Source organism: Cynocephalus volans, chromosome X (genome assembly GCF_027409185.1).
Source record: "Cynocephalus volans isolate mCynVol1 chromosome X, mCynVol1.pri, whole genome shotgun sequence".
NCBI lineage: Eukaryota > Metazoa > Chordata > Mammalia > Dermoptera > Cynocephalidae > Cynocephalus > Cynocephalus volans.
This window is the reverse complement of record NC_084478.1, coordinates 10,162,253-10,181,149: the sequence shown is the minus strand read 5'-3', so window position 1 is coordinate 10,181,149 and position 18,897 is coordinate 10,162,253. Positions and strand designations below refer to the sequence as shown.

General features: G+C 45.2%; 1 protein-coding gene across 1 annotated transcript in view; it reads right to left on the bottom strand.

Moving 5' to 3' along the window:
• The window catches only part of LOC134367154 (G-protein coupled receptor 143-like), a 238,537-nt gene that overhangs the window by 217,230 nt on the left and 2,410 nt on the right, over positions 1 to 18,897 (bottom strand). The window contains exons 3-5 of the mRNA XM_063083802.1: positions 18,012 to 18,106; positions 5,362 to 5,454; positions 2,992 to 3,101 (exon numbers count right to left, since the gene is read on the bottom strand). Coding sequence (XP_062939872.1) covers positions 2,992 to 3,101; positions 5,362 to 5,454; positions 18,012 to 18,106 — 298 coding nt within the window. The remainder of the gene's footprint in view (positions 1 to 2,991; positions 3,102 to 5,361; positions 5,455 to 18,011; positions 18,107 to 18,897) is intronic.

Here is an 18,897-nt window from a genome sequence, read left to right as displayed (position 1 = left end):
GATCCCAATAATGAATGAAACCTGGTAGCTTAGCACACAAAGGCCAGATATAGGTAGCCCAGGAAACTATTCAACTCACTATATATTTATATGACAATACATCATACTTCTGCGTGTTTTTTCTTTCCATGCTGAAAATTTTAAATCTACCTACCATAATAAGCCACGTGGTCTTGGCTGCACTTCTCACACCTTTCAAAGAGCCTCCATTGATATCTGGTTGCATTTCAAGATAGAATAAAAGGCTTTCATTGATGATATTTGACAACCAACTGTTAGAAAGAAAATGGCCCATGGATAAAGAGAACATGCAACAAAATTCACTTTTAAATGCTGAGATCAGGGAACGATTTCTACCAATGCCTAAAATTCCTAATTCCTGGTGGAGGGAAGACCACTTCAGCAGTAAGAAACCACAAGGAACCAGCACACCAAGAATTTAATTTAAGAACTATGACTCCTCCCACTCTAAAGCAGAGATCAGCAAATCTTTCCAATGGTAACACTCAGTGCCACTTCAGGGTATAAAGTTCTAGCACTGTGTCAAATAACCCAGAATTCATTCATTGCTTGAGGAGTAACCCGAAGTTTCAGTGTAGACCAAAACAAATCTTATTTTGACATTTTATGCTGGAACTTTAAAATGTTACTCTTGGGGGTCAGTGTAGTTTGATATGATGAGCTGAGTGTATTTTTAGTGAGAGATAATTTAAGTCTCTCCTAGGAGGGTGTTCAAACAAATCTCCTAATATCAGATTAGTTATTAAGACCACAAAGGCTTGCCCTGTCCTGCAAAGTGTTGATTTGCTGCAGTGCAGGGTGTTCTAATTTCCACCTGTTTTGCACTGGCTACAGGTCTACTTTCAAAGCATCCACCTGTCCTTTTGGGTAGGACACCAGTGATGAGGAAAACTGAAGAGCAAACTTGCTCAGCCTGTTCTCTGCCCTTCGTGACTGAGGTATGAGTCTTTACACGGAAGATGTGCCCTTGCTCCTCTGTGAGATACAGAAATTCTGGTGTCACGAGTGAGGCACATGGGTGGATTTAGAAAGTATGATCAACTGCTTAATTTCAGTTAATCCCAGCAATGGGATGAAATACTGGATGCATATGGCGGGGACATTTCAAAACTAAATCGGGGAGTTCTTGTTCTAAGAGCATTATATATAATTTGAGTACATTTGGATATTCTTCCAGAAATTCATACACTCTGGACTTGCTCCCCTGTCCTCCATGTATTTCCTCAAAGGGCACCTACCACTGTTTCAAAGATTTCCTCTCCAAAGACTCTTCTCTTTGGAACTTCCAGGTCACACTTGGAAAAGCAAAACGGCAAACCATTTGCATATCCCTTACCACAAGCAATAAAAAATATATATATATATATAGAAGAAAGGTTACCAAATAATTAAACCAGCATTATTTTGAAAAATCGGATCTTGATCACAGCTCCCATCCATCGCTCATTCTCCGTGTAAATGCCTTGTCGTCCTTTTAATAAAGAGGCCACTGGGAGGAACAGAAGCGAACCACACACAGTGTTCATTATTTCTGTTTACTGAGTACAGAGAGCAGAATCAGAGCAGATGTGAGCCCATAATCAAAACCAGAGAGCATGAGGCAAAGCAAGCTACTGACCTCCATGCCTCACAACTTCCAAGTTGGAGTCCTCCTAGACTCTAAGGAATGTATATTTTTAAAATTTTTACTTTGAAGCAATGTTAGATTGACTTAAAAATTGCAAAGGTAGCTCAGAAAGCTTATGTATACCTATACTCTTTGCCCAGCTTCCCCCCAGTGTTAACAATTTACACAACCACAGGACATTTGTCAGAAATAAGAAATTAACAGTGATCTGAACTAAACTTCCAGTTTTATTTGGATTTTACTAGTTCAGGGACTATATTTTTAAAGGTTTATTTTTCTCTATTAAAATAATACACACCTGTTATTTTAAAATACTTAACTATTTTAAGTTTCTCCTTATAGACAAGTTAGAAAGTATAAAAGTTTACAGAAGAATTAATGACCCATGGTCCCTCCACCCAGAGACAACCAATGTTAACGTTTTACTGTATTTCTTTTCAGTCCTTTTTTCTATGAGTCATTTTCATTGGTTTGATTTAATTAAATCACTACTTTTTACTTAATTTTGTAAAATAAATTCCTCTGTTTAGTGCACCATATTTAAATGTAGATATAAAAAGACTGGTCCAAAGAGCCACAATAATTTCCTGCTCCTAGTGGTAGAGTACTTTAAACAATGTTTTAAAATTCTAAAATCAACAGCTGATCCTCAAACAACCTTTCTGTGAAGGCAAACTTCCTTATGCCCATTCTGCCCTTGAGAGATCTACAGCAGCCCGAGGAAGCTGGACACTTGCTCCAGGTCACCCTTCCTTGAAGAGGTGGTAGGGGCTGGAATGGAAATCCCCAGTCCCAGCCCAGAGGTCTTTCCCTAACATTCTACTGACTCACGATACTCCTCTTATCCAGTTCTTCCCATTGCATCTGGCTCATTTCCTGTTTCCTGCCCATCTGAGAAAAGACACAAGCCAAGAGCATCATGGGACTGACCAGGCTCCAGACTCCTCAGTCTTTGCTGCATCCCTTCCCCGCAACCCTTCTCTCCCCTTCTGCTCCTACCTCACCTCCACAGTTTCCTAAGGCCATTCCTGGGAGCCTCTAAGGCGTGCCAAGGGCAGACCCATCATGAGCCCTGCACAGAAATGAAAGGCCAACTTGTCCTGGCCTTGAGATAACAAACGTTGACAAACAATGTGTGTGGTCCATGACTAAACAGGCTTGCTCATTTTCATTTCTTAAACCTGTTTACTTTATCCAACTGTATTCTGCTTATGCCTCTGGAGGATGATGAATGGGATCCACTGTCCTGGATAATTCCAGAAGGATGACATGCCATTATCTGAGCCCCAGACATGGGGTCCTACCCAGTGTCCATGTACCCGGAGAACTTCCCTATTATTTACCTGCCGTCACTGTCTTTTGGAACAGGATGGGGTTGGCCACAAGGACGAGGAGCAGTGGCAAGTACTTGGTGACATAGTGGGGGATGGTGTGGTCCAGACCCCTTTCACACCTGAGGGAAGAAAACTGAGTCATTCTTCTTGAATGCAAAGCTTTGGCTAAAACATGCAGACTTATCTGGAAGCTGAGATAAGAGGGTGAGGGCGAAAAGGGAAATGCACAAATCTACTTCTGCCCCTGCCGAAAGGAAATCTGACTCATTCCTCATGTCTGAGAACAAGCAATAATTTGCAGGAGAATAAGGAAATCAATCATGTTTCTGTCTCATAAATGGGAGGACCTGTAAGGCATTTAAGGAAAAGACACTCTGGGGTAGAGGATTCCCTACATGGGGTCTTTTCAAGGAAAAAAATCACAAAATTCAAGTAGAAACAAAGGCACTCAACTAGTTAGGTTTTGAGCACTTACTACATGCTACACATTAGCCAGTAGCATGAATGACATCTCGTCCCTCTCCCTGAGCAACTCAAAATACCTGAGCTTCATATTTCAAAGGAAATTTGTTCTCATGATTATGGATATCAATTGTTTCTGTGATTCTTTTCAGGGAAAAGGACAAGGTTTTATACTTATGAGTCATAGGCATTGCCGGTCACCGTAGGATGTGTGGGGAGCCACACAGTGGATGTTACCAAGTAGGAACTATCAGCTAAGAAATGTATAATGTAGGAGAGAAGAAAAATGGCGCAGAGGCAGAAAGAACCAAGGCAAAGGGGAGAGAAGATGGAGCAGGCCCAACCAAAGGGGCAGGCAGAAAAGCAGATGACAGCCAGCCCCTGTGGTCACAGAAGTTGAAATGATAAAAACCAAAGCACTTTTAATATTCATGGAGTGTTCAAACCAAAAGGAAAAAAAATGGCAGAAAATATGAAAAATCAGGCAGGAAAAATGCAATACCCATCTTGCCATACGAAGGATTTCCATGCTGCCACCTCCTTTTTAATAGGCACTTTCATCTTCAGCTATGAAGGCTGCAATGCAGTCTGGAAAGGCTCAAGGGGAGAAAGGGAGACAAGGAGCAAGAGAAGTGACTCCACTGCCAAGACAGAAAGTACATGCAAATGAGAGTGAGGCTTCGAGCTTGAAGGACCCGAAGGCTCTAGGTAGGGAGATGTGAGGACTAAGAGCTGATTAAGGATTAAGATGCTTCCTGAAGACCTGACAGCACCTCGGGGCACCTTGTGAGCCCCCCAGCATTCACGCCCTTAGGCTCAGATTCCACTTTGCCAGGGGTCTCCAGGGTCCCACAGGTGAGGGCAAGCGACAGAAACTCCCTTTCCAATTAAGTGCGTTCTCTAATAGCAGCTGCTGACACTGTATCTGCCCTATTCAAGTTCTCCAGGAAAGAGAGCACACGAATGGATCTACACGGAGCTCCTGTGAGTATTCACGGTTAATAAGGCAAAACAAGTTTGGAGACCGCTAACTGAGTAGCTGAAAGAAATTGAAAAAGAAGGGGGAGAAATGATCTACACCGTGGGCCAGCAATTTTTTTCTGTAAAGGGACAGATAGTAAATATTCTCTGCTTTGTGGGTCATACCACAGTCTCTGTCACAACGACTCTAATCTGATGTTGTAGTGCAAAAGCAGCCATAGACAGTACATAAAAAAATGGGCTGTGTTCCAATAAAACTTTATGTACAAAATCAGGCAAAGGGCCAAATTTATCCTGAGGGCTGTGCTGTGCTGATCCCACTCCACACAGCCCTAAAACCACAGGTACTGCTCACCTGTTTTCCATAGGAAGAGTATATGTCCTTGCAGGTGCCTTGAGGCCTTGTAAATGGTTGCATTGATGGGATTTTAAACTTGAAGAAATGCCTGAAACAGTTTCAGTGGCCACATCTTCCTGCATCTGTGTTCAGGGTAGCCAAGAGTGCAGGATGGAAGAAAAGGGAGAAAGCGCAGGAAGCAGAGGCACAGAATTAGCTCCTCCCAGAGCTCCCGTTTGCTTCTCATCTCGAACACCAGCTTAAAATGTTGAACTCACCTGCTCCTCCAGAGGAAGCGTGAAGAATAAAAATTAAAGAGTGGACATGAGGAAGCTTCACCAATACGGAGAGGATATACCAAAAGCTTTGCATACCTGCTGTGAGCACGCAAACGAGAAAAGCAGAGGCCGGGAAGGAAATCACGGGTGCAAGGCCCTGCAGCAAGCCCTCCAGGTCGTGATTGTGAGTGGCCTCACATGGCACAAGACAATGGTGTGACCTGCAAGGCGACCCCTGTGGGTCAGGGCATGTCCATTTCCTGCAGAACACAGAATGGGCCTGGGGTTGGAACACCTGGGCTGCCAGGCGTGCTGGCTTACCTGGACACAGAAGGGTAGTAAAGCATGACAGCTCCCTCCAGGCAGAGTAGGGTGGCCAGGCCCCAGGCCATGATGTGGTACAGCAGGATGGTGCTGGAGAGGAAAAAAGCAGGCAGCAACAGCATAGGGGGATAAAAAAGTCCCCAGTGAGACCACCAGACTGCTTCCATGCCCTGGAAAGGTCAGGGATGTACACACACAGCAAAACCCTTCTACAGAGAGTGTCCTTATGTTGCTACTGAGGTTGTGGATTGTTGTTTTTTGGTTTTTTTCAATTAAGGTGAAATGCATGTAACATAAAATTACCTATTTGAATGTGAACAATTCAGTGGCACTTAGTACATTTGCAATGTCATGCAACCACCTCTGCCTAGTTCCAATGCATTTTCATCCCCCCAAAAGGAGACCCCATACCATTAAACAGTCACTCCCCATCCCCCCACCCCCAACCCCTGGCAACTGCTGCTTCCTGCTACTTTCCATCTCTGTGTATTTGCCCATTCTGGACATTTTATATAGATGGGATCATACAGTATGTGGCCTTTTGTGTCTGGCTTCTTTCACCCAGCATAATATTTTTGAGGTTCATCCATGTGACACAATGTGTCAGAACTTCATTCCTTTTTATTGGTGAATAATAATATGCTATACGGTTATATCATATTTTGTTTATTCATTCATTCGTCACTGGATATGTAGTTCCAACTGTTAGCTATTGCGAACGGTGCTGCTATGAACATGCATGTGCAAGTGTTTCTCTGAGTCCTTGCTTTCTTTTCTTTTGGGTCTACATCTAGGAGTGGAGTTGCTGGGTCAGATGGTATTTCTGCGTTTAACTTTTTGAGGAACCACCAAACTACTTCCTGCAGCAAATGTACCGTTTTACATTCCCACCAGCAATGTACAAAGATTCCAGTTCCTCCATATCTTTGTCAACACTTGCTATTTTCCACTTTTGATTTTAGCCAGCCTAGGGGACTGGCTGCTAATTTTGAGACTTGACCTAAATGGGACCCACTTTCAATAAAACCGTGGAATAGACAATTCCATCTCTAGTACCCTCTGAACAAATTTTTCAGTTCCCATCTACTATATACTGAATGTTTGTGTCCCCTCCCACACATAAATTCCTTTGTTGAAATTCTAACCCCCAAGGTGATGGTGTTCGGAGGTGGGGCCTTTGGGTGGAAATGAGGTCATGAGGGTGGAGCCCTCATGAATGAGATTAATGCCTTTATAAAAGAGAACCCAGAGAGCTCCCTCATCCCTTCCACCATGTGAGGACACAGTGAGAAGGCACCATCTGTGAACCAGGAAGTGTGCCCTTATCAGACACCAAACCTTCTGGGAACTTGATCTTAAACATCTAGCCTCCAGAACTGTGAGCAATAAATGTCTGTTATTTATAAGCCACCCAGTCTGTGGTACTTTGTTAGAGCAGCCCAAATTAGCTAAGACAATATCTCACAGTCCTGGTACCTGTGCCTTGCTCCTCTCAACCCTCCAAGCCCACTCAGCCTCCCTCTTATCCACAGCCTGCTAGCCTAATCCCAGGAAGATGCCCTGAGGCCAAAACACCTGGTGATTACTAGCAGCATGATCTGGGCCGAACCCTCTTCTCAGAGTCTTGGGTTGCTCTTAGCCACAGGAAAGAAAAAACTCTCAATGGCCTGCCTGTGCCACTATAGTCAGGGCCAGTGGACGTCAGGCCATGCAGCTGTCCCAGAACTGTAAACCAAATAAACTTCTGTTCTTTATAAATTACCCAGTCTCAGGTATTCTGTTACAGCAACAAAAAAATGGACTAATGCAGAAAATTGGTACCAAGGAGTGGGGTGTTGCTATACATATAGCTAAAAATGTGGAAGCGCCTTTGGAACTGGGCAATGGGCGAAGTTTGGGGGAGATTGGAGGACCTAAAAGAAGACAAGAAGATGAGGGAAAGTTTGGAACATTTTAGGGATTGGTTAAATGGTTGTGACCAGAATGTTGATAGAAATGTGGACAGTAAAAATCATGCTGATGATGAGGTCTCAGGTAGAAAAGAGGAACTTATTGGGAATTGGACAAAATACCATATTTGCTACACCATAGTAAGGAACTTGGCTGCATTGTTTTCATGCTCTAGGACTTTGTGGAAGGTGAGACTTAAGAGCTGTTAACCAGAAAGTTTGGCAGAAAAAATTTCTAAGCAGCAATGCATTCAGGAAGATGCATGGTACTTGCAATAACCATAACTCAGCAGTTATGGCAGAAGAGGCATGATGTAAAGCCAGAATTTAAAAGAGAAGCAGAGCATAAAGATTTAGAAAATTTGCTGCCTGGCCATGTGGTAGAGAAGCAGAGAGCAGGAGAAAAACGCAAGGGTGAAGCAGATAAACTGGTTGCTAAGGACATTAGCTTGGCGGTGAGGCAGCCAGGTGCTAACAGGCAAGACAAGGGGAGAAAAGCCATGATGACATTTTAGAAATCTGGAAGGGCACCTCTCCCACCACAGACCCCTGAGGCATAGGAGGCCCAAGGTGTCCCAGAGAACAGACCTGGGGCACCACTTCCCTCAGGAACCCACTCCCTGCATCCCAGCGGCTCCAGCTGCAGCATCCCTGCCTCAAGCAGCCCCAAGTGTGGTTTGTGTAACACCTCTGGAGAACAGAAGCTGGAAACCTTTTTGTGAAGGTTAATTCTAGGTACCAACTTGGTTAGATGAAGGAATGCTGAGAAACCTGGTAAAACTGTCTTTTCAGGTGCGTCCATGAGGGTGTTTCCAGCAGAGATTAGTATGAGAGTCTGAGTGGACCGGGTGGGAAAGACCCACCCTCAGTGTGGGTGGGAACCATCCAATGTGCTGGGGACCCAGAGAGAACAAAAGACAGAAGAAAGAGGTGAAGCTCTCTTGATCTGCTGGAGCTGGGATAAACTCTTCTCTCCTGTCTGTGGACATTAGAGCTTGAGACTCTTCAGCTTTAGGGATCCAGGACTTACACCAAGAATACCATCAGCTTCCCTGGTTTTTAGGCCTTTGGACTTGGAGTGAGCCATGCTACTGGAATGTAGCTTATAGACAGCCTATCGTGGGACTTTTCTTCATAGCCATGTGAGCTAATTCTCCTAATAAATCCCTCTCATATAATTATAATGTATTCTATTGATTCTGTCTCCCTGGAGATCCCTGACTAGTACACTTGGTGGCATCCACATCATGTTAAGTGTTCAGGCTGGCAGAACATGAGAGCTGTGGAGGTATGGCAGCCTCCACCCCAATTTCAGAGGATGTACAGAAAAGCCTGGGGGCCCAGGCAGATACCTGCCACACATGTGGAGCCACTGCAGAAGCCATCTACTAGAGCAATGCCAAGCAGGAAAGTGGGATCGGAGCTCCCACAGAGACCCCCCCAACAGAGAAATGTCTAGGAGAGCCAACACAGCAGGGCTGCCACCAGGACCCCAGAGCTGTAGGGCCACTGGCAACATGGAACACCCACCTGGAAAAGCTGCAGGCACCAGTGCAGCTCAATGGGCTATGCCTTGCACAGCACTGGGAGTGTGGCTGCCCAGTGCTTTGGGGGCCCAGATGCTCCATTGTGCCCAAGATGCAGGACTTGGAGTCAAAGAAGATTATTTTGGAGCTTTAAGACTTAATGTCTATCCTGATGTGCTTTGGGCTTGTTTGGGGCCTGTTTCTCCTTTCTTCTGGCCTACTCCTCCCTTTTGAAATGGGAATGTGTAGCCAGTGTCTGTTCCACTATTGTATCTTGGAAGTAGATAAATTTGGTTTTGATTTTTACAGGTTCGTGGCTGGAAGTTTTGCCTTTGGTCTCAGATGAGACTTTGGACTTTGAAGTTGGTGCTGGAACAAGCTACGACTTTTGGGACTGCTGGGATGGAATAATTGTATTTGTATGTGACAGTGACATGAGTTTTGGGGGGCCAGGGGCAGAATGATAGTTTGGATGTCTTGCCCCCACCAAAACTCACATGGAAATCTGACCCCAATGTGGCAGTGTTGGGAGCTGATTGAGTCATGGGGTGGATCCATCATGAATGGATTAATGCTCTCCCTGGGGCAGGGGGGATTAATGAGTGAGTTCTCACTCTATTAGTTCCCATGAAAGCTCGTTGCTTAAAAAGACCCTGGCACCTCCTCTCTCTCTCTCTTGCTTCCTCTTGCCATGTGATCTGCTTGTACCCACCAGCTGCCTGCTACTTTCAGCCATGAGTAGAAGGAGCCTGAGGCCCGTGACATATGCAGCTGTCCCAGAATCATAAGCCTAATAAACCCCAGTTCTTTATAAATCACCCAGTCTCGGGTATTCTGTTATGCTTTCTATTACTTATGATATGAGGCTGGCCATTGAGTTTGAGGACAGTAAGGACAGGAAATTTGAGGACAGAATGTAGGAGGACAGGGAGTGTGAGGCAAAGTTTGAGGACAGGAAATATGAGACAGGAAGTGCAGAGACAGGAAATGTGAGGACAGTTTGAGGACAGGAAGTTCAAGGACAGTTAGTGTGAGGACAGTTGGACTACCAGAGATATGAGATAGGAAGTTCAAGGACAGGAAGTTCGAAGACAGGAAGTATGAGACAGGAAGTTCAAGGACAGGAAGTGTGGGGACACGAAGTTTGAGGACTGGGAGTTTGCAGACATGAAGTGTGAGATCAGTTGAAGGAGAGGAAGTATGACAGGAAGTTCAAGGACAGGAAGTTCGAGGACAGGAATTGTGAGGACAGGAAGTATTAGAACAGGAAGTTCCAGGACAGGAAGGAAGACAGGAAGTTTGAAGACAGTTAAGGAGACCCCAGCAATGGGGTCATCTTGTGCTCAGGAAGGTTGGAAATATTTGCTGGACCATCAGTATGGTCACTCTAGGAACTTCATTTGGCTGTATATTATTTAGAGAAGAGGGGCCAATGATAGGAGAGTCTTCCTACACTCTTAACCTATATGCACAGCCTTCAGGTATGTGCAAAGGTAATGCTGAGTTCAAAGGAATGAAGCATTGACATACGCAACAATGTGAATGGACCTCAAAACATCATGCTGAGTGAAAGAAGCCAGATGCAGAAAACCACATATCACATGATTCCATTTATATGAAATGTCCAGAAGAGGCAAATGCATAGAGACAGAAAGTAGATTAGTGGTTGCCAGGGGATAGGGTATGGGGTGATGGAGAGTGACTGGTAATGGGTTCTGGGGTTGTGGAAATGTTCTAGGGTTAGTAGTTATACTAGTAAATATATTTTGTGAATGCAGTAGACAGCACTGAATCTTACATTCTAAAGGGTGAATGTTATGGTATATGAATTATATCTCAATCAAAAGAATAACATAGAGTTGTGTCAGAGTGATGAATCTCACTCAATGTCCACTGGCTGAGTGTTTACTGAGCAAAGTTTCTGCCGGCTGTAGGCACTGGAAACACTAAGAGCAACACAAAGCCCTGCTCTCATGGGGTGACAATCTTGAGAGGGTGACATATAAGAAGCAATGTCCTTGCCCCTCTGGCTGGGGAGGGGGCAGCCACAGAAGCCCTGGCTTAGGTGAAGAAGATTTTACATGAAATCAAGTTCAGAGCTGTGATTAATCTAAGAGGTGAGCTGATGTTTATAAGAGAAAGTGGCCAAACACTTCGGATAGCCCCAATAAGGGCCCCCAAAGACGTCCACGTCCTCATCTCCAGAGCCTGTGAATATGTTCTGTTACATGGCAAAAGAGACTTTGCAGATGTGATGAAGTTAAGGATTTTTGAGATGAAGAGATCAACCTGGATTATTCGTGTGGGCCCAATGTCACCTGATGAGTCCACAAAAGCAGAGAGGCTTTACCAACTGCACAGAACGAGAGAGAATGGAAGTGTGAAGACTTGACCCAGCATTGCTGGCTTCGAAGACAGAGGAAGGGGCCACAGCCAAGGAATGGGGGCAGGTTCTAGAAGCTGAGAGCATGGTGTGGCTGGAGCAGGGAGAATGAATGAAGGAGGATAGAGGGAGGACTTGTGGTGAGGTCCCTGTGGGTCACAGGATGGTGTTGGCTTTTGTCTAAGTATATTGAGAATGCACTGGAAGACTCATCATTTTTTCAAAAAAAGTACTGCAATAAAGAACAGTCTTAAAGTTTACAAAACACAGAATATGAAGGCTGGGTGGCTGGCTCAGTTGGTTAGAGCACAGCCTTGTAACACCAAGGTCAAGGGTTCAGATGCCTGCACCTGCCAACCACCAAAAAAAACAAAACAAAACAGAATCTGAAGAAAAATTCAGTAAGAAAGTGGGGAGGTAGCTTTGGGAAGAAATCAGCCAGTGGCTGTGACTCCAAGTTTTGGGGGAGATGACAGAAAGGGAATAAAAGGGAAGATTCTTGGTTTTGTCTGGTCTCTGTTTACCGCCTGAATCTCTGACATGGAAGTGAATCCAGTTGGGTCTGGAGCTAAACTTGCCCTAAATCTGAGGCTTCGCAGAAGAAGGACATGAACCAGGGGCCCTGTCCTTGGGCCCTGCATCCCCCAGGGAGACATAAGGCCACATCAGTGCTGGCTTCACCTGATAAGTAAGGAGCTCCTATCCCCACTCATTCCCAAAGCCACCTCTACCTAACATGCAAGTGCAACTATCTGAATGCTCAGTCCAAACAGGAAGGAGTCCAGACTCGAGAGACCAGTGGTTATTAGATCATCCACGAGAGCAGGGGTTCCCTTTCTTCCTTCCCCACCTCCCCAGTCCCCATTCCCTGCATAGTTAACATTCCTGGATAGTCCGTATCACTCCTCTTTGTGCTTCAGTACACCCCACCCTGTTTCCCCACAGGATCTGAGGCACCGCCTTGCACAAGCAGCTGGGAAGAGGGAGCGTAGCACAGGCAGAGCTGACTGACTGGTCCAGCACCGCCTTCGCTTGGCCTCTTCTGTCTGATGGGACCCCGGGGGGCTAGGGCTCCATCAGACGTGCCGGCCTTCATTCCTATTTCCACCAGACTCCTGGAAAGTAGCGTGACCCCCATCTCATTGGGATTTTAACTCAGAAAGATAAGCTGTGTAGACAAAGGGAGCAGTCAGGGATCTGAGTGGGATAGGATGCCCCTCTATAATGAGATGAGAGGGAAGAGACACGGAATTGCACACAGGGGAATGAGCTTCAAAAGGAGAAATATTTTGTAGCTAGCTGTCTGGGCGGCCATAAGGGACCGACTCCAACATATTTTGCCTCCCACATTGGAAGCAGTGCCAGGAGGAGCCCTTCCTTGGCCTTCCTGGGGCTGGGAGCATGTCGGGTGTGTCTGAGCAATGCGGGGTCCTGCCCAGGAGGCGCAGATACCCAGTGGAGTGGCTTTCAGCAAAGGGCTGGAGCACTAAGAGTGCACAGTCTCTCATTCCAGACCCTACCCTTGGGCTGCACGACAATTGTGGGCTGAGGTGGGACAGCGGGCAGGCGTGAGGCCAGGCAAGTCTGGGGCTGGAGCTCACCAAAGCCCTGTCAATGGTTCCCTGCCCCCAAACAGGCATGCAGGATAGGGCTCAGGTGCGGCCCAGTTATGCAGCGGTAGCCACACCAATAATTTAGGCATCCAGCACTGAGTTTCAAGTGCTTCAAGAGCATCTTGAGGTGTCAGCACCATGGCAGAAGACATCAAGATCAAAATCAAGAATTACAAGATTGCTCCTTCTGACAGCCACTTACCCATCCAGAACCAGACTAGAAGAGAGTCCGGAGTTTAATCCAGACATACTTTCAAATTGCAGCCCCTACCCTGGAATACAGCAGGACACTACTGTCCCCACCAGCTGCGGTCTCTTAACACCCACCTGCAGAATGAACCCCACCCCAGGCAAGCTGGCTCCTACAGAGAAGCTACGGAGGCTTCTGATCCCACACTCTCAGCTGTGGCTCAAACCATCCAGGGGGATCCTCTTGGAGACCGCACACCCAGGCTCCAGGAAGTACAACTTCCACCAGGTAGGGGTGAGGACTTGGTCTGCACAGCCACTGAGCAGCTGTCTTGTTTCTCTGCTGTGTAGCGTGTTCCTCTTTGATGGGAGAGCCTACCTCACTCACAACAGACAGTCATCCTAGTACTGGAAACCTGCCCATGCTCTTGCCCCTCGGAGGCAAGATGTTTGGATGTCTCACCTTGAATGTGCACCTTCTGCATGATGGTGGGTCCTCAGAAGCTAGGCTCTGCCCAGTATCCTTTAGTCTCTGGCACCCAGCATCCTGCCTACCTGAACACTGAGCTGCAAAATGTATTTGCAAACACTCTCCTGGGTGTGAGGAGGGCTTCCTGATTGCCTCTCCTGGTCTCTCAGGGCTTGTCTGTCCTCTGGGTACAGACAGTGCCCACCCTGTCCCATCTGGCCCCATCTCCCTTGCATCCCCACCATGGTGATGTAATGCATCCTCCTATGACAACAGGAGTAATGCACTTCTTCCAGCTGCTGCCAGCACTCCAAGGCTCTTCTTATCTCCATAACTGGTGGTCTATGAGACCTCTAATTTTGTCGTTGCTCTGATCCCTCCAAATCTGATTGAGGGAATGGCTGGAGACACACCATTGCATGGGCTGCAGGAACAAGGCCTTCCCATGCTGCTAGTTGCCTACCCAAAGCCATTCTCTCCTTTATCTTTACTAACTTGTCACACAGAGCAGTGACATGCTTGGCTAGCAGACTATGCTTCCTACCTCTTCCAGCAGCTAAGTGTGACCACATGTACTAGTCTGTTTTCTGTTGCTGATAACAAAATACCTGAAACATGGTAATTTATAAAGAAATGAAATGTATTTCTTACAGTTTGGAGGCTGGGAAGTCCAAGTCCAGGGGGCATATCTGGTGAGGACCTTCTCCTGGGTGGGAACTCTCTACAGAGTCCATGGCAATGCAGGAAATCACATGGCAAGAGTGCATCTAACATGCTCACTCACTCTCCTTATGAAGCCCCCAGTCTACTTCCTGACAACCCATTAAACTATTAACCCATTACTCCATGAATGAATGAACCCAGGCATGTGGGCACAGTCCTCACAATCCAATCACCTTTTAAAGGCCCCACCTCTCAAATGCCATATTGAGGATTAAGTTCCACATGAACTTTGGAGGGGACATTCAGATCATAGCACCACGAAACTAAGTTCTGGCCAAGAATATGTAAGTAGCGTTGTGTGAAACTTCCAGTGATGCTGCTTAAAACTGGCTCAGGGGAAATGGGCCCTTTCTGTATCACCCTCTTCCTCCTTCTTGCTGCTTGGAATGCAGGTGTGATGGCTGGGGCACCAGGAGCTCTACTGGGCCATGACACCTTGAGGATGGAAGTCAAACAATAGGCTGGTGGAGCAGGGTGGTAAAAGAAGCCTGAGTTTCTGATGTCCATCAGAAGAACCCTGGATTGCCCACCTCTGGGCTCCTTTAGCATGAAAGAGAAGTTCTATCATGTTTAAGACACTATTATTTTATGTATTTTATGCAGCCAAAAAGAATCCTCACTGATCCACCTGGTTGGCTGCCTTTGGCTTTGACCATCTTCTCTGGAGGATTTTCACAGCCAGGCATATCTGTGTTCCATACAGATGTGTAAGAGTTTGGTAGATAAGTTTAAAAAAAAAAAAAAAAAAGGAAGGAAAAAGCATAAAAAATGAAGTAAGCACTAAACCACAGGCCAGAGAGATCAAAGATAATGATGATGTGACACATCTAAGGGACATCAATGGTTTTAGAAGAGGGCTGTATCTAGACTACCCAATATATTCTACAATCTGCATATAATCTCTATTTGTTTACTGATATTTGTTTTAAGAGTGAATTTATCCAACAAGTGGTGCTGGAACAAAGCGATATCCATATGCAAACAATAAAGAAGGACCCATTCCTCACTTGTACACAAAACTTAACTCAAAATGGACCTAAATAGACTTTGTAGTGCATTGAATTATGTCCCCCCAAAATTCACTGAAGCTTGAAATGTGTCCCCCAAGTTTCATGTATTAGAAACTTGACCCCCACTGTGACCGTTAAGCAGTAGGAAGTCCTATTATGGTAATTGTAAGGTGGGGCCTTGAAGAGGTGATTAGATTGTAGAACCGTGCAGTAGTGAATGGATTAGTAATGGTGGTCAGAGGTGTGATTCTGAGGGCTTTAAAAGGAGAGAGAATGAGGAAGTTGGTCTCTTGTTCTCTCTGCTCTGCTATTTCACAACGTGATACCCACGTCACTGAAGTCACCACCAAGATCCTCACCAGATGTGTTCCCTGGACTTTGGATGTCCCAGGCTCAGAAACTGTAAGCAATAAATTTCGTGTTCTTTATAAATTGCCCAGTTCTGTGTATTTTGTTATAAGCAGCAGAAATGGACTAATGCAGACTGAATGGAAGTGTTTGAACCATAAGAAAACATAGGTATAAATCTTTGTGACCTTGGGTTAGGCAATGGTTTCTTAAATACGACCGCAAGAGCATAATAAACCAAAGAAAAACAATTTTAAATTGGACTTCATGAAAATGAAAAGCTCTTGTGCTTCAAAACATACCACGAAGTAAGTGGAAAAACAACATGCAGAATGGGAGAAAAACTTTGCAGATCACATATCTAATAAGGTACTTGTATCTAGAATATATAATGGACTCTTACAACTCCATAATAAAAAGACAAATAATCCAATTTAAAAATGGGCAAAGCAGTTGAATAGACATTTCTACAAGAAGGTATGCAAATGGCCAGCAAGCACACAAAAAGATGATCAACGTTATTAGCCACATGCTGAAATCAAAACCACAATGAGTTACCACCTCACACACTCTAGGACAGCTAAAATTAAAACAAATGAACAGATAAGAAGTGTTAGCGAGGCTGGGGAGAAACTGGAACTCTCATACACTGCTGGCAAAATGGTGCAGTCACTTTGGAAGGCAGTTTAGCAGTTTCTTACAAGATTATACCTAGAGTTACCATGTGGTTCAGCAACTCCACTCCCAGGTGTATACCCAGGAGTATATGATGAAAACATGTTCACACAAACACTAGTATACAAATGTTCATTGAAGCATTATTCCTAATATTAAGCACAATGGAAACACCCTAAATGCTCATCAACTGATAAATGAAAAAACAAAATATAGCATATTCATACACCGGAATGTTATTCAGCAATAAAAAGGAATTGTCTTAGCCTATTTGGGCTGCTGGAACAAAATACCACAAACTGGGTGGCTTATAAACAACAGATGTTATATTTATCACAGTTCTGGAGGCTGGAGGTACAAGATCAAGGTGCTGGCAGATTCAGTGTCTGGTGAGGGCCCCCTTCTGGATCACAGATGACACTTTCTGTCTCCTCACACACTGGAAGGGACAAGACTACTCTCTGGGTTCTCGTTTATAAAAGCACTAACCACATTCACAAGGACTCCACCTTCCTGATCTAATCACCTCCCCAAAAGCCCTACCTCCTAACACCATTTCAACATACAAATTTGGGGGGACACAAATATTCAGTTCATAGTAGGAATAAAGTACTGACACTTGCTACAACATGGATAAACCTTGAAAATACTATGCTGTTTAAAAAGCCACACACACAAGGTCACATATTTTATGATTCCATTTAAAGGAAATGTCCAGAACACGCAAATCCGGGGAGACAGAAAGTAGATTTGGGGTTGCCAGAGGCTGGAAGGATGGTAGAATGGTGAGTGACTGGTAACTGGCACAGTGATTCTTCTGGGGATGTTTAGAACATCATAAAACTAAATGATGGTGATGGTTGCATAACAGTGTGAATATACTAAAAACTGCTGGATTTTACACTTTTTAACGTGTGAACTTTATAAAATTGTTGATAGAAAGCACGCAGGGGCTCCATCCAAAGGGGACCTGATTCAAGCAGACCATGAACTTGGTGGGGGACAAATGCTTCCTGGACTTGGAGCCAGAAGACCTGGATGCTCGCCCTGCCCTTCTGCGTCCACCTCGTCTGTCACACAAGTTCTCTTGTGTGTTGCTCTTTCCTCAACACACATTCACATCCCAGCTACAGTAACAGCGACACCTACGGAGAGCCTACTACGTGCCAGGCACTGTCCATGTACACATTTCACTGCGTTTACTTGCTCCTGCCAGTGGCCTTAGGAGGTGGGTACCATTTAACAGCTGAGAAAACAGAAGTCCAGAGAGGTTAAGCAATTTGCCAACAGTCACACAGCTACCAAGCACTTGGGCAGGAGTTCAAAGCCACCAGTGCCCAACTTACTAGCCACTGTGTGATCCCCTCCAGACAGCCACCTGCAACTCCAGGGTCTCAATTCCGTGTTTAGCATAAAGTGTCAATATATTCTCAGAAGAATGTTTTTCCTCTGACCTTTGTATACAATCAAAAATTGCTTATATTCGCACCAATCCTTTTTTAGTATTTCTTCAGTTCCAAATATTTAATTTCTTGAATTACTTATTTTCCAGGTTTTGAACTCCTCAATATTTTGAATCTGCCTTTGGCCTCTGACACAAATGAGCTGTCATAGATGTTTCTGGGTGGAGGGGCCAGATGATAGTTTGACTGAGGGCACCTGCCCTACTGCAAAACACTTGCAAATGCTCGGTGGTAGCTCCACACTTCCCTCATGAGATGGAACTAGGGCAGAAATCCCTGCTCATTTTGGCAGCACATACCTCAGTCCTGCCGATCTCCATATCACCAGGTAGGCATCCACTGCGTAGCAGAACAGCCACCAGAAGCAGGCGCTGTACAACAGCTGGATCCACATCTGCAAGCAGGAAGAGCCCAGCATCAAAGCTTCCGCAGATAGGTATGAGATGTCCAGCCCATCCGTGAGATGACAGGCAACACAGGAAGGCTCCTGGCACACATGTGGACGCGGTCTCTGGAACTGAGGGCCGGCTGTGGCCTCTGTCCTCTGTCTGCTCAGCTAGACCTGACTGACAAACCCACTTTCTGGCACACTTGCAGGCACAGTAGACAAGGCTCCAAGAAGTGCAGTTTAAACTGGCATGAGGGTTCTAGGGGCTCGGAAGTAGAAGCTTTTTCTCTGGGAATGAATGAGTACAGGCAGAAAAGGCTCAGAAAGTCCTTCCAAGCAGAAGGGGATGGAAGGGGGCTCAGGGTGTTGGAAGATCACTAAGCCTTGCCGTTGTGGGCTGAGACAGGTGCTTCATCAGGAGGCCATGGAAGGGAAGGAAGGAAGCGGGCAATTCTGCTACAGGACAGAGAATCAGCACCACCTGGGTAAGCTTTACATCACTCCCTTGAGCATCCACTTGGTGAACAGAGCATAATGTGTGCATGTGTATTATACATATTTATTTATTTCATGGTTTATAAACCATGAATATGTTTAGTATATGTTATTATTATATGTAACATAATATGTTTGAATATAAAATGTTTGTGTGATGTAAGTTAAACATAAAATGTTTATATGTTACCATTATATATATTTCAATATATTTCCTTCACTTAATTGATAATGTTTTTGTGTGCTTGTGGCTCCGTTTAGGGTAAGTAGGGTAAGGGCGCACATTTGTGCTTCCAGGGCTG